The 14,355-nt window shown below is 46.3% G+C and overlaps 1 protein-coding gene across 1 annotated transcript in view; it reads right to left on the reverse strand.

Moving 5' to 3' along the window:
• Window positions 1-5,329: 5,329 nt before the first annotated feature.
• SLC25A47 (solute carrier family 25, member 47) overlaps window positions 5,330-14,355 on the reverse strand; it is a 9,956-nt gene continuing 930 nt past the window's right edge. Inside the window, exons 2-6 of the mRNA XM_009576003.1 lie at window positions 8,612-8,655; window positions 8,261-8,332; window positions 7,813-7,995; window positions 6,448-6,721; window positions 5,330-5,616 (exon numbers count right to left, since the gene is read on the reverse strand). Coding sequence (XP_009574298.1) covers window positions 5,330-5,616; window positions 6,448-6,721; window positions 7,813-7,995; window positions 8,261-8,332; window positions 8,612-8,655 — 860 coding nt within the window. The remainder of the gene's footprint in view (window positions 5,617-6,447; window positions 6,722-7,812; window positions 7,996-8,260; window positions 8,333-8,611; window positions 8,656-14,355) is intronic.

Below are 14,355 nucleotides of genomic sequence, written 5' to 3' on the forward strand. Positions count from 1 at the left end.
TTTACTAGACTTCATGTCCTTTTGGGCTACTGGGAACATGCTGCACACAAAAAGATAGTGAATGTTACAAAGTAGATTACACAGTGACTTAGGCCTGGCATTAATACAGAAAGAATAGAGATCTGTGAGTTGACCATGGGAGAAAGAATATCAGACTGGTTTTGCTATTGTCTTTCTCTTCGACCTAAGGCAAGTTGCAGAAATCTCACTGTACTTTTGTTTCTGCACCTATGTAACTGGTCTGACTGCCTCTGGAGGGAGGAGGGTATCACAAGGTTGTAAAGTTCCTTCATATTCTCAGGTGGAAGATAGTATAGAAATGCAAATTTTAGTTTCTAGTTACAAAAAATACCACGTGTTAAATCATGTTGTGAAAATGAAGTCACTGCTGGACACAGGGATACTTCTAGTACTGTCTGTTCTGTTTTACTGCACCAGGTCATTTGAACTAGAGGTACTTATTTTAAGATGTATTCCAGTGAGAAAATATACTTTGTTAAAATACCTCACGTAATACTTAATTATCTCTTTTCTTAAAAAGAACTTCAATGTCTTTGCTATGATTTATGGAATAAAAATTCAAATTATTAGCTAATTTGTTTTAATATGTACAGTGCTGAATGCAAACTGTTAGATCTGTCTTGTATTTATATAGAATAGAAAGTTGCTAGCCCAAACTTAGTCTTATCTACATCAAATTAAAATACCTTTGATAACACAGGCGGATATTGATGTGGTATTTGCAAATCATTTAAAAATATAAGGAAGGCATTTGAATGAGGTGTGAAAGATTTAAACTTTAACAGGTTTTGTACTGTGCAGCCTAGTGGACATACATCTACGGTAGCATTCTTTCTTTAAAAAAAAAAAAAAGAAAATTAAAAACCCAAAAAGCACACTTTTAATTTGACTGTAAACCTTTGAAGTCAGCTGATTACACTTGGGTTGAGGGAGAAGTTTCTGGGGTGAGACTTCTCACTGACTTCAGTAGACTTGGGATCCACCTCTTAGTAGATGAGAACGTGCTGGGCTGTTCATGCTGCCTGGAGCTGGTGCTGCTGCCTTCCCACCAGTAGCGGTTCTGTACGCAGCGTACATGTCCTCTCCAGCAATGACCTTGCGTTTCTGAGATGGAAATGCCTGTGTGCCAAGTTGTATATGAAGTGCCCCTGTTTGTTATTTTATGTTTGTGCAAGGAACAAAGGAAAGACTGAAATGCAAGGCAAGTTTAGTCTTACTGCACGCGTTTCAAACTTGTGCTGAAAATAGCAACACTTAGCTTTTGTCTTTTTCTTTACAGTTTACGTGAGCTGGCATCGCTAATCTAATGCCATTGACTTTAATGTATTAAAGTAGAAGTTTACCAGCGACTGTCTTTCTATAACCCACGGACATAGTATCTCAGTGCTAACAAGTGTTTAACAATCAGTAGAAAAGCTTTTTTTTTTTAAAGTGGTGGAGCAATTCTTAAAAAGGAAAAATTGTTTCTTAAATCCAGTAGTAAATAAACTAATTCTTGGTTACTGTAGACTTTAATGATGACCTTCCTGTTCTTGCAGTCCACTCTTTGTCATCTTTAAGCTATATATAAAAGATAAGACTTAAATTGACTTTTAAAGGGCTTTTACAAACTCATAATGCGAATTTCTTCTTTAAAATATTATATGCAAATCTGTACTGCAAGATTTATTTCATTTATTCAGGAAAGGGAAATATGCTGTAGGAGAAACAGTAGTGTGTTCTATTCTAACTAAGTATATGGATTAATTTTATAACACAGCAATTAAAATCTGTTTTGAAAGTTCTAGAAAGGAAAGTGATAGCAAAATTATTTAGTATTTGTTTACTGAGCAAGAGCCTTACTCAAGTACTCTGATGAATTCTTACAAACATGCTTCTGAAATGATACAGTTTCTCAGAGGAGTCTTGGCAAATTCCTAAATCTGTTGTAATTACAATTCGTATCCCAGAGGTATTTAAAGGTCAAGACAAGGCAGCCTTCAAAAGCATGCGTGAAATGTCTAAGAATGTTACCAGGCAATGTTCATTACTTTTTCCTCAATTTGTTCGTATTTTGTTCATCTCACTGTAATAAAAATGTAGATAAAAGTCTGTATCAAACTTCTTTGATTTTACTCCTTTTTTTTATTACTATTTTTAAAAGGCTTAATTTACACTTAGTCTATTTTTGACCTCTCTTCCTACTCTTTTAGGTGTTGATTTAGTCATCTGATGGAGCTGGTTCTTGTTTTGATGTCCAGTGCCTTTCGAGTAGTGAAATAGGGTGCCCTAAGACCCCTCTATCCAGTCCTGCCAGGTAGACTTCAGATTGCTCCCAGAGCAAGCTAATAAGGGTCAGTAGTCCAAAGATTAACTGGTTGCAAGACTGGATGTTGCATTTCCCTGTGTACAGCAGCCAGCTCAGAAATAGGGGAAGGTCAATGTAAACCGTTTACAATGAAGCTTCAGTAGGTTTGGCGTAAAGACTGGTACTGAAGTGGAAACATGATACTCCACGATTGCTGTTGTCTGAAAAGCGCAAATCCTGAAGAGCTTCACATGGCTTTTCCACAGTCACCGAGAGGCATGCTGAAATGGCATGCTGGAACCTACTTTGATATTCATAAACGTTGTCAGAGAAGACAGGAACTATCAGCAACATGAAAACATGAAGAAGAATGTGCCTTCTAAAGAAAATTTTCTTTTTTTCAAGGCCCCCAACTTTGTTACTGAAAAAAATCATCTATACAACAAGCTGCAGTCCCTATAGCAATGTAAACCCAGTATCAGCACAGCAAATGCGGTGTCTTCATTCTGTTGGCTGGCCTTCAGCTAGCTAATTTATCAGAATAAATAGTTCTGTGGTTATCAGAGTAGCTGAAGGTCAAGGTAATACAAAGAAATCAGAAAATAAAGCAGTCACGTTCTGAAATCCAGAAGCCAAACACCCAGCTTGGTGTGTATGTAGTGAAGTACGTAATATGACCAATGTGTCATGTCATTAAACAAAAATTGGTTCATATTTATGTGCGTGTGTTTACAGTACTTACACAGTCAATTCCTATACCTGTTGGTAGTTTGTATCGGTGTAATTAGCTGTGAGTTCTTGCTCTAAGGCAGGTTGTCACCCATACACCGTGTATATATTTTTTTCCAGTAAAGGCTTGTGAACAGGATGGATTGCAAAGCAGTTCCCTTCCTGAAATAAGCTGCCTGAAGATACAACTTACCTCTTGTGTAGCATTTGCTCAGGCTACATGAGAACCTGCTTTTATATGGTGCTGAATACCCTGAGGCTTACAGTTCTCAGCCCTTCGCACTTCCACAGTTGTTCCCACTCATTTTTACAATTCATCTGTAATTCTGGTTTCCTTGAAACCAGCTGTATTTCAGTTACACCCACAGGAGGAGACATATTTAGTCACATGAATGCATGAGCCCATTGGGAAAGCTGAGCTACTTTATTTTCAAACCTTGGGCTGACCATGGATGGTATCAACACTGCCTAAGAATAAATGGTTGTTTAGTCTGATTGATTTGCAGACATTTTTTCACTGTCTCTGTTCAGAGGATGTAATGCCCGAGAACCAGGTCGGCCGAGAATAATACAGCATAAAGGAGTCTGATTCCAGAAAACATCCAGGCCGAGCTGGGATGAATCACGACCCAGCTGGGACAGCACTCAGTCAAATGCATCCCTGGTAGAAAGAGGTGAGGGTAGTGGTCTCTTAAGAGCCGTGTTAAGAGGAATTCCAAATCTTGAGGACTTAATTAAATCTTCTTTTATAAGGACTTTCTGACTAAAGGAAGTTTGGTGCTGATGCCCCGAGAGGTAACTGGGGTGGTAGGTTGCTGAGGCCATAAGTACTTTGGGAGGGAATGAGGTTCAGCGTTGGGTCTTTCATTTCCCTCCTCTTTAAGGTGACATACTCTGCACCTGCCTGGTCTTTTAACCCTGCTCTTGGATCAACTGCAAGAGCTGAATAGACTCGTGAGAGAAAAATTACAATGGTGGTTTCATAGGATGGCTGTGAACATGTTTAAAAAGCCAATTGAAGGCTTAGATTTCAAGAGGACAGTTCTGGAGCTTTTTACTGGTCTCTGGAGTGGAAGAGGTTCTCTTTGTTCTTTTCTAGTAGCACCTGAAATTTTTAAGCTTGTCCTTTTAGTACAAGGTCCTTTTTTAACATTTATGCTGCTTTTGAGGCGGGATAAGTATTTCTGGTTTTAGGGACTTTTCACCCAATAGTGTGGGTGTTGGTTTGTTAACTGACACATTGATGAAACTTTATACCTTTGTGAAAAAGAAATAGTTGTTAGGAAAGTCAGAAATTCTATCAAAATGTACCTTTGAAAACTAAAACATTTGGCTGCTCCTAACACTGTAGTTTAAAGTGAGAAGAGTATGCACATTTTAAAAGAAGTAAATCTTAATTATACTCCACAACTTTGCAATTCTCCTTTAACTTGCCTAATGCCCCAGCACACAGATTTTTTGGCAGCCTTTCCTCTGAGAAGCAAAGAGGTTTTGCATCTATTCCTACCCTCCTTCCAGGATGGGAACAGATTGCCTCCAAAGCTGTGCCAAGCTGGGGAGAGCCGGGGTGCCGTCAGCCCCCGGGCGGGGACTGGTGCTGCAGGGCTCAGGGCTGCGCAGGGAGAAAATCACACGGCTTACGGGAACCGCGCCGGGTTTCACTTTCAAGGAGGTCATTAGTGCGATTATGTAAACAGACCATGTCTGCTGCTCATTAAATAACGACAGGAAAAAGCAAGGAGATTCATATTTCAGCTGCTACCAAAGGGGTATAATTGTAGAGTACTTCGGGAAAATTACAGCTGGGAAGGAAAAGCTGCAGCCTGAAGCCCAAATATGTTGCTCAGTGAATGCAATACAGGCTTTACATATAAAGAGCACACACTGGATAGTGTCAAATCTTACACAAACTCCCCCCAGCTCTTGCCTTGGTTGTGAAGATCATTTTCTGTGCCAGTAGAAAACAAAATGAATCCTTTACCAAAATCTCTGATCAGACTAGCAGCTTTTCAGAACATAAATATTTGCAAATATTTCAAGGGCCTAAGCAGCGGCTACAGTCTAAATACGTTAATGAGATAAAAGGGAGGTTGTACATAAGTCCAAGACTCCCTGATGAGTTTGTAATCCTGTAAGAATAAAACAAAGCTGTCAGTCATCCAGCTTTGTGCTGAAATGTCCCTGCTTCTTATGCTGTCCATCAAAGGAGACGGCGTTTAGCAGTTGTTTGTGGATGTTGTGTTACAAAAAAACAAACTAAACAAAATACACCTCTGAAAAGAGTGGCACAAGCTATGTTTTGTTTGTATAATGATCTGTAAATCTCAGTACAGCTTCATACGTTACAAACACCACCATGTTCACAGGAAAGGCACGAATGCAATTCAAACCCAGTCCTTTGAAAAGCACTTTTGCACCCTCCTTTCTCACACTTTCTCTAGCACAGTGGATGAGGCCTTTGTACTTGTGCTGGTCCGATTCATCTGTTTGCATCCGTGATTTGATGACATCCATGGGAGTAGCTAATCCCCAGGCCAGGACTCCAGCGAAACCACCAGAAAGCAGCACAACGAGGAAACCTGCAGAAGTGAAGGGAGGAGCAGTTACCTCGAGCCTTGCACTGATATGGCTACAAGCATCTCACATTTGTTAACTAACTTGGTTAACTTCCATGTTTTTCAGCAGTTATTTTGCCCAGCTCTCGCAGTCGTGAGTTTTCAGTGATCTCACACAAGCCGTGTGGCTTCTTGATTTCACAGCATACTCATTTTTGCAAACATCATACGGGCTTGTGCAGAGGCAGCATCTGTTTTAACACCGCATGAACTAGATGTGATGCAGCCTGAGAGCACTCACACCCTCCTCAGCTGGGTCTACTTATTTTTGTAATTCTCAAGAAGACGCTCTTTGCTGAATGTCACCTATTTGATCTCTTCTCAAAGTGGATGGTCGTTTTCTGGAGCCAAATCACAACCAGGAAACTTCAGTGTCTTTACATTCTGCACTTGGACTTGATTTTCAAGCTCTGGACTGACCCTGATGGCTCCTGGGATGTTTGTCCATGTTTCATTTCTAGTTACATATCCTATTTCTGCATTAAGAGGATTTCATACTCTCATACTAGGCACCAGAGCGTGCCATAAACACCCCTCCCGCAGGGAGAGGAGTAGCTGCTGAGGGACAAGGTCACATCAGCGAAGCCCTCGCACGCAGGCTGTGGCACCGCGCCGGGAGGGCACCAATGGCCCCGTGACGCAGGAAGCAAACGCACAGCAACCCCACACGAGGACCAGATCTCGGTGAGGTTTTCTGGGTACTGGGTGATGTTTGCTGAGAGCCTGATTTCCCTCTTAGCGTGGTACTAAATAAGCCATTTTTGCAGGTAATGCCAGACACTTTTCGATACCTACCTGGTTTATTTTTCCCAGGTGGTGTGAGCCAGTCACACAGAGCAGAATAGGTAAGGAAATATATTGCAGATGAGGAGCAATCCCTGCAGAGTAATGCAGAGCAGCCCTTGTAGAGACCCCCAAAACCTTCCTCCTTGGCGATCACCTTCAGGCAGTGCAGAGACCCTCGGTACTTTGGCTTGGAAACAGGCTGGGGAGATGTGACAGAAGGATGTGGGTTCCTCTGAGTCTGCATGCGAACTTTAGCCACTTCACTAGGGGTCATCAACACAACCTGTAACATCAGGGGATGGTATTTTAACCCTTCACATTTAAACAGTGTTTTGATCCCCCTCCAGCAAATTCCTTGTCTCCCACCTTTTCACGCAATAATATTGCCTGAAACCAGCAAGTTCCAGCCTGCTCCCCTCTGTCTGTGCTAAATCCCACCCAGCAGCAGCAGGACACGCGTGAGCTGCATGTGCAGTGTGGAAGGTGAGGCAGAAATCAACAGGGGATATTAAATACAACTTATTAAACCAGACAGGCATGGAAAGGGGATGTCCTCAGCTATAGGGTAGCATACATCAAGACTCTTGTATGTACCTGTATTTGGAACCAAGGCCATAAAGACTTTAAAAAAATTAACCTCTGTTAAGTAGAGTCGTTGCCTGCTAGGTAACAGCTGTAAACCTGACCATCTGGACTGCTCTGTGAGAGGATTGCCTGTGACCGGGCACACATCTCTGCCCAGCACGCCAGCGGGGCGTCGGGGTGAGCTCCACCGTGTTCGCGGCGCCTGCAGACACTGACAGAAATCCATCTGCTTATGGGAAACTGCTCCTGGCTTCAGCCTCACCTCCCCGTCCTGGGATCACGCACGTTTGCCAGGCAGCATCCCTTCTCAGTGATGTTTTGAGTCCTAACAAGGCAGGCTGTGTACTGCCCGTTTCTACAGCGATACCGTGCCGGGCTCGTGCAGCCACTGTCAAAACACTGGCCTGTGCTTTAACACACCGGGTTACATCTTTCTTACATAAACATACCCTCAGAGCCACTTGGAAAGTTTGCTGCCCGGCTTGTTTTTCTTCCTTTTTCTGCGCTTGCTGCCAAGGTCTGTGTAATTCTTAATAGCGTGTTCTTAAGTGTTTTGGTGCTCTAAACCAAATCCAGCACGAGCTGGCCGGCAGGACTCGGCCACGCCGCGGAGCCGACCAGCGAGGGGGCAGCGCGGGCAGAGTGCGACAGCCCCTGCGAAAGCAAACCCGCCGGGCTTGTTGCAGGCTCCCCTGTGGCCTCCCGGACAGAAAACATCCACTGCTTTTCCAGCCTCCTATGTTTGTGAACAAGATCTCGTTGTGCTTTCCCTTTCGGCTGTTTACCTACCCGGACAGCTCCGGCAGCACCTCCGGAAAGAGAAACATCCAGCTTGGACGGCTTCACATCTGCAGCCCCGTATCGCAGCTTGCAGATGGTACAAAGGAAGTTTTTGTACGTGCCAAATGAAACAGAAGAAATCACCGATACTGTGAGGACTGATGCAGACACACCTTTGTAAAATCCCCAAACCTAGTTGGAAACAGAGGAAAAAGAATTTAAGAGGGAATGGTGTGGGAAAGCATCTGCCCGAAAACACTGGCCATACATTGCTCAGACAAAACTTACTCCCCATCTTACAGCTCATCGACAAAGCTAAATTTCATCCTGACCCTTCTCCCAACAAGTGGTTGCGTGTAACTCCTGCCCGTCCTCCCTAAACTGCCAGAGGCAGCTCTGCTTCTCTGAAACAAGGCATCCGTAACTGGTGTCAGCAATTCTGATGAGAGGTACCTACTTTTTCTGTCCTGTACGTTTCCTGAATGCAGTGCCAAATCCCATTGTAATGCCTCTCGGTCTGAATTCTCACCTAGGAATACAGGGGCAACTTCAAAATGCAGGCTTCAGATTAAAAAAAAGAAAACATCAACAAATGCCGTAGCAGCAAACTAGTTAGCCATAAAATAGCAGCCCCAAACAATGTACTTTTTTTTTTAAGAGAAAAACAATGCAACCAAATAAAGTGAAATATGTTCATGTAACAAAGACGAAAGCATTATCATGGGACTAGTTTTCTAAAAAGGGGCAAAAAGCAGAAGGGCCTGTTTGCTTTCAGTCTGTAGTCAAGAAATAAAGCTCCAACCCGTACCTTCACTGTGTCCAGCGGATAACCCACTGCTGTGCTTAGACCACCTGAAACAGAGAGTGTATTGGAGATGGTTAACAGCACACATTGGGACCGACTGTTTTCCCCCATTGTGGCAAGTCATTAGGGGAACGGCAGAAAAATGCAGCTTCAGAGCCCTGCTGGTCTTGGCACCGGACTTCTCTTGAGCTCCAGCAATGACGTTTGAGCCAAGAATGACAGAGCAAAATGCGCAGATTTCTCTGCATGACCAAGGCACACTTAGAGGAGGAATCCGAGTGTCAGAGGAAACTTATCAGGAGGAATAACACCACGGTGCAGCTGGGATGGAGGGAAACACAGAAAGCACTGCTGCGAGGAAAGCTCTGTGCACGCCACCAGCTCTGTGGGCTCTGGGCAGCCCTCTGAAAGGGACTCGGCAGGAAGGTTGAAGGGATGACTTGTACGATATCGGACTGTTTCTGCTCCCCCTCTCAGCTTAGGTGGTACAGCATCTTTGGACTGTGACGAAGCACCCTCACGTGAAGTGCAGAGCATCCCCACTCACACGAGGGGTCTCTGGAGCAATATTTGTTCTCCATGCTTGACTTGGAAATATTAAGGAATAGAAGCAGCTGTCACAAGGACATTAATAAAAGAGGGGTGGTCCTCACGCTTTACAGGTTCTCAGCAATCTGTCTTGAAGACAGGAGAGGTACTCCTGCTGCCTCCTGCACACCAGGGACTGGACATGTCCTGGCTGATGCTTACAAAGCATATCCAGAGCCCTGGGTGAGGATTTCATTGGGCATTAGGGTCCATGGCACCATGCCAGACTAAGCCTCTGAAGTGCATCTCCTACGTGCACCAAAGACTGCTGCAAAAGCAGAGCAAGGAGCAAAAGCAAAGGTTGCTTGGAGCCCTGACAGGCTGGTGTGACACCGGGGCGCAGCACAACCGGCGGTGCTGCTCTGCGGTGAGACCACCCGCCCTGCGCCGCTCAGGGCTCGGCAGGATTAAGGGGCAGCGAGGGATTAGCACCGGGCACAAAGCCAGCGTGCTCAGCAGCACGCCCCGCACACCAGCTGACCGTGACTCCCCGCCTGCAGCAGTGACAGCACGTCCAGCATGCTGGGGGGGGGGGGGCACTGCCCAGATTGGGGGGGGGGGGGGTCAATCCTCTGTCGACACCCAGGCTCATTTCAAGACCTTAACATAGCCACTGGAGTTGGAAATGCATTAATCCTATGAGACAAAGTTACTGCCTTAATGGCAGATAAGGAGAGTGAAAGAGCTCCGACACAGACTTGTCTTGGTCGCGGTAACAGATAGATCACCCACCGCCCCTGCCTTCACCTCCGCTGCATTTCTCAGCTCTGATCTAAATGCATCTGCTGGCAGACACAACAGACGATAAAGGGTCTGACCAGCTAACTCCCTCCCAGCACATCAACTGCCAGGTCACCTGAGAGGAAATCAGGCTGGGGGACGATGGAGCTGTATCCATGTGAGTTATTTAGATGGAGATCAGGTTCATAAAAGTGCTGGATGAGCCCTTCAGGGAGGTAGGCAGCCATAGATACAGTGCACGCCTGGCGGCTCACAGGTTGGAAACTGCCTCTCATTGAGTCCTTCTTTGAAAAAAAAAAAAGAAGATATTTAAAAACGTTATTAGTAGCTGTGGGCATTTCACTGGGCATGTTCACCTCTGATTACACGGCTGCTTGGGAGCTCGGGAAAGCTCTACTACATTTGGGAATAAAGCAGCAGCTGCTGGTGTGAGTCACTGGGAGACAATCCCAAAGTGCATTACTCAGAAGAAAACAAGGAACAGCATCTTGCTTGAAGAAAAATGAGGTTTGTTCTGCAAAAATCTCTATCGAATCTGCCACCAGATAAATGGCAATGAAGATGAAAAATGGGCCAAGAAGCCACGTTCTGTATTTCAAAACCAAAATGAGACCAGGCTGGAAGAGAGATGGCTAGAGGGAATACACAGGCAGAGTAATATGGCTCGAAGGAGCAATGCCTCTGGTCCGAGCAGAGTGACAACACACAAAGTCAGCCGGGGCCACCTGTACTGTCTCAGATTCCCGGCCATCGGCCGGAGGCAGACTGCAAACACAGACCCAGGGAAGAGCAGCACATAAGTGATGTCAGCCTGACTGTGCTGACCTCAGAGGTGCAGTCCCCTGGCCCAAGAACCCATCCCAGATGGGAGGATTTGGCATCTCATTGGTTTCAGACTTCTTGAACCTTAGAGGCAGCGGATGCGGGCTGACCTGACGCTGGTGATGCAGGGGCACCGTGTGCCTCGCACACCTAAGCCACCGACCGGCTCAGGAAGGTAGGAGCCTTGGCTCATGCACACCAGGTACCAAGGCTGATTTGGGTCAGTGTTTGACAAAAAGTGTCCTCCCTTCTGGAGAAATTGCCCTGTTCACACATTAAGATGCAGAGACAGCAGCAACATAGACAAAATAAAGCAGGTTTGCCCCAAACCAGCCTGCTTCCCATTGCTTTTCAGTTCTAGGGGCTCACCTTGGTGCCAGCAAGCACCAAACATCTCCACTGGGAGAAAACCACAAGGGTAAATTCTTCACTGTTCCCACCAAAGTGGAGATGTGAGCACGCCAAACCTCTGAGCAACCACAGTCTGCTGTGAACTGCGCTCCTTAAGAGTCAAAGCACTCTGAGCAGTTAAGTTTTCAGAGCTGAGGAGCTCAGCCAAGTCCATCAAAGGCTGAGGAAGAAAGGCTCTGCACAGTGTCACGCAATATAAATAGCCTGGGACAAAGATAGCATGACCCACACATGCCCTGTTTGCACAGCAGAATCGAACAAGGCCAGCAATGTATAGCATGCATATGGGAGAGGGATCCTGTGGGACTCCTGCTGCATAACACTGCACCAGCCGTGATGAAAATAAATGGCAGAACCGGGTGAATGATCTTTGGGATGTAGTGAGCCATTTTTTATGCCTACTTTATCTGAGATGTTCTCAGGTATTGTGCAGAGGTTGTGATATCCCCTACACACACACACACAGAGTCAAGACTGGATTACTCACAGTCTCTTCATGAGTCGGGCCACTTCGAACCAGGCAATTCAAATAAGGAGGGATCCTGGCAGGGTGGCCACCGCAACAGCAATCAGCAGAGAGCAAGTGGCAGCTGTACGGAGCCCACCGGGCTGCAACAGCTCCAAGCTGTTGGCAAACACTGGTCTGAGAGACCCAGGGAGAAGCAGGGATTGTGGTCCATGTGCTGGATGGGTAGACAGCAACTTCCAAAGAGCTTTACTTTGTGAAGAGATAGGAACATATGAAGTGCCCCATACCCTAAACAAGCTGAATTCCATCCAGTAACGTGACCCTGGCAGTGGCCAGCAGGAGCTACTTTAGCTGCAAAGACAAGGAGACAGCATGTTCCCTCCACAGGTGGACTATTTTATCTACCCTTGGACTGCATGTGACTGGTGTGTAACCTTGCAGCAGGATGTAGAGAAGCCTGGGCATGCTGCAGACCCTGCTGCTCTACCACCGCTGGGCGAACCTCAGCTTCCCCTTCCCAAATCTTTGTGCCTAGCACAAGAGTGAAGTCATCCCCTAGTCATCAACAGCCCTAATCGTCAATACTTAACCCCTGCCATGGCTGCTGCCATAGCAGGGATAGAAAACACGCATGGGATCATAGGAAAATTCAAGTTGGAAGGAACCTCAGGAGGTTTCTAGTCCAATCTCCTGCTCAGCTTTATTGGACATCCTTATAGATGAGCTGCTTTCGAGGACATCCAGCCCCATTTGGTGGTTATTGAAAGTTTCCACAGTCACTAAGCATGTTTTTCTCCTGTTTTTTCCACCTGGAGTCACAGCAGGCCACTGTTTCCTGGGCTGAAGATACTGAGCTTGTCTCATGGCCACAGAAACAATAGCTCAGAGGAGATGCGCAATATTTGTGCAGGTGCATGAGCCAGGCTGGGTCATTCCATGGGATTCAAAAGGGCAGCATCTCTGCTGTTTTTCAGAGGTGCTTAAGCCATGCTTTGTCCAAAACACTCTGAAAACAGATCAAGGTCACAAGAACACAATTTACTAAACAGAAACTCTGTTATTATCTGTGCTGCCTCTTGAGTTGTTTGATGCACTTCAGCTGGCTTGGCAGCCTCCTGGGGAGCGGAAAAACTGCTTCAGCTCTAACAGACATAAGCCATGAAATAAGCTCAGCACCAAAAAATCCCAGTTCTCATAGGAAAGCTGTCCCACCCCTGGAAGGTGTCCCAATCTGGGGTAGGGACCATGGCCCTGAAGCCCTGCCCAGGCACCTTGCACATGTCTATGTGCAAGCTCCCAGCAGGGAACAGCATGCCAGAAAACACCCCTGCCTGCCAGTGAAAAGTTGCATTATCCCTCTTAGAAAAGCCCTGAGCTGGACACAGATGACAGGATGGAAAATCTTGCTCTCAGACACCCTAAGGTCAGCAAAGTGCGTTAAAACAAACAAAGACATTTCTGGTCTCAGCTGGAGCTCCCCAGCCTGCACCCTCCCAGGCTGAGCCTGTTTCCAGGACACCCACGGGAGACACTTGCCGCACGGCCGGGCAGCACAGGATGCTGGCACCCGGAGAGGGGGGCACCGCACAAACCACGGCTTTGCACGGGAGCAGGGGCAGAAGGCTGAGGAGAAAGGCCACTCTGAAACTGTGTTTTCAACTCTCCACGTTGCCTTGCAAAAGAACTTTATCCTTAAGTGGCGCAGCTCCAATTGTGCCACCAAAAGCAAAGGAGTCCAAGCAGCGAACACAATCGTCGCTGCCCCATCATTAATGTGGAGTCTCAGAGGCGTTTTGGTGAATCCCTCCAGGATAGACATCCCCTTGCCAGTCCCAGCACAGGGCTCCTATCTCCACTGCGTGCTCTGAAGTCCTCAAGGAAAGAGGAGGGGAAAGACAAGCTGTGGTGGAGGGGTTGGTTATATCCCACTCTCCCAGGAAGGATCCTTCCCAAGCAGGGTCCCCCAGCACCCTGGGAAGGCCAACACCCCGAGCAACAGGCACCTCCAGGGCTGGATGCCACTGAGACACCAAACCTTGCTCCACTTGCACATTTTGGGTAACAAGCAATAAGGGGCTGCAGGGTAAAACTCATCTTGGTCCTTCCCAGGAAATGCACATCTGCACCAGGACCACAGGCTGCTCCCGCTGAAGGAAACCGCCAAATTTCAGCAGATCTCAAAGTGAGATCTGACATGCAGGCGTGGGCTGGGCCGCTCGGCCATCTGGCAGGTTTCCCTGGCCTTTCTGGCAGTGGTGACCCCAAGGCTCTTGTGTTGATACTCTGCTAAATCTGACAAGATTTCAGAAAAGGAATGAGACCAGCGGCTACATTTTGTTGTTTAAAACAAAGCTGGGTTTGAGTGATACATGCTCTAAAGATGTCTAGAATTAAATCACACTTTTATCATTTTACTTTTTTTATATATAGCTAACCTACTTTCTCCCACATCAAAGTCTGCTACGTAGCACTCTTGCACTGAAATTACCATCACAGCTGCAAATACATCTTAACCTAAGATAATGCAAAGGTCATTCATTCAGACCTTCTTCACTGTGAAAAGGCATGCCTCTGCCCCTCCAGTCTCACAAATCTCGTCCTCAGCCCTCCAGAGCCACGACTCCGACAACCTGCCAGGACCCCCAGGCACCAAACGCGTGAGGTTTTGCTGTCCGGGCATGTCGTGGTTTAACCCCAGCCGGCAACTCAGCCCCAC

This window comes from Fulmarus glacialis, unplaced genomic scaffold, assembly GCF_000690835.1.
Source record: "Fulmarus glacialis isolate BGI_N327 unplaced genomic scaffold, ASM69083v1 scaffold3244, whole genome shotgun sequence".
NCBI lineage: Eukaryota > Metazoa > Chordata > Aves > Procellariiformes > Procellariidae > Fulmarus > Fulmarus glacialis.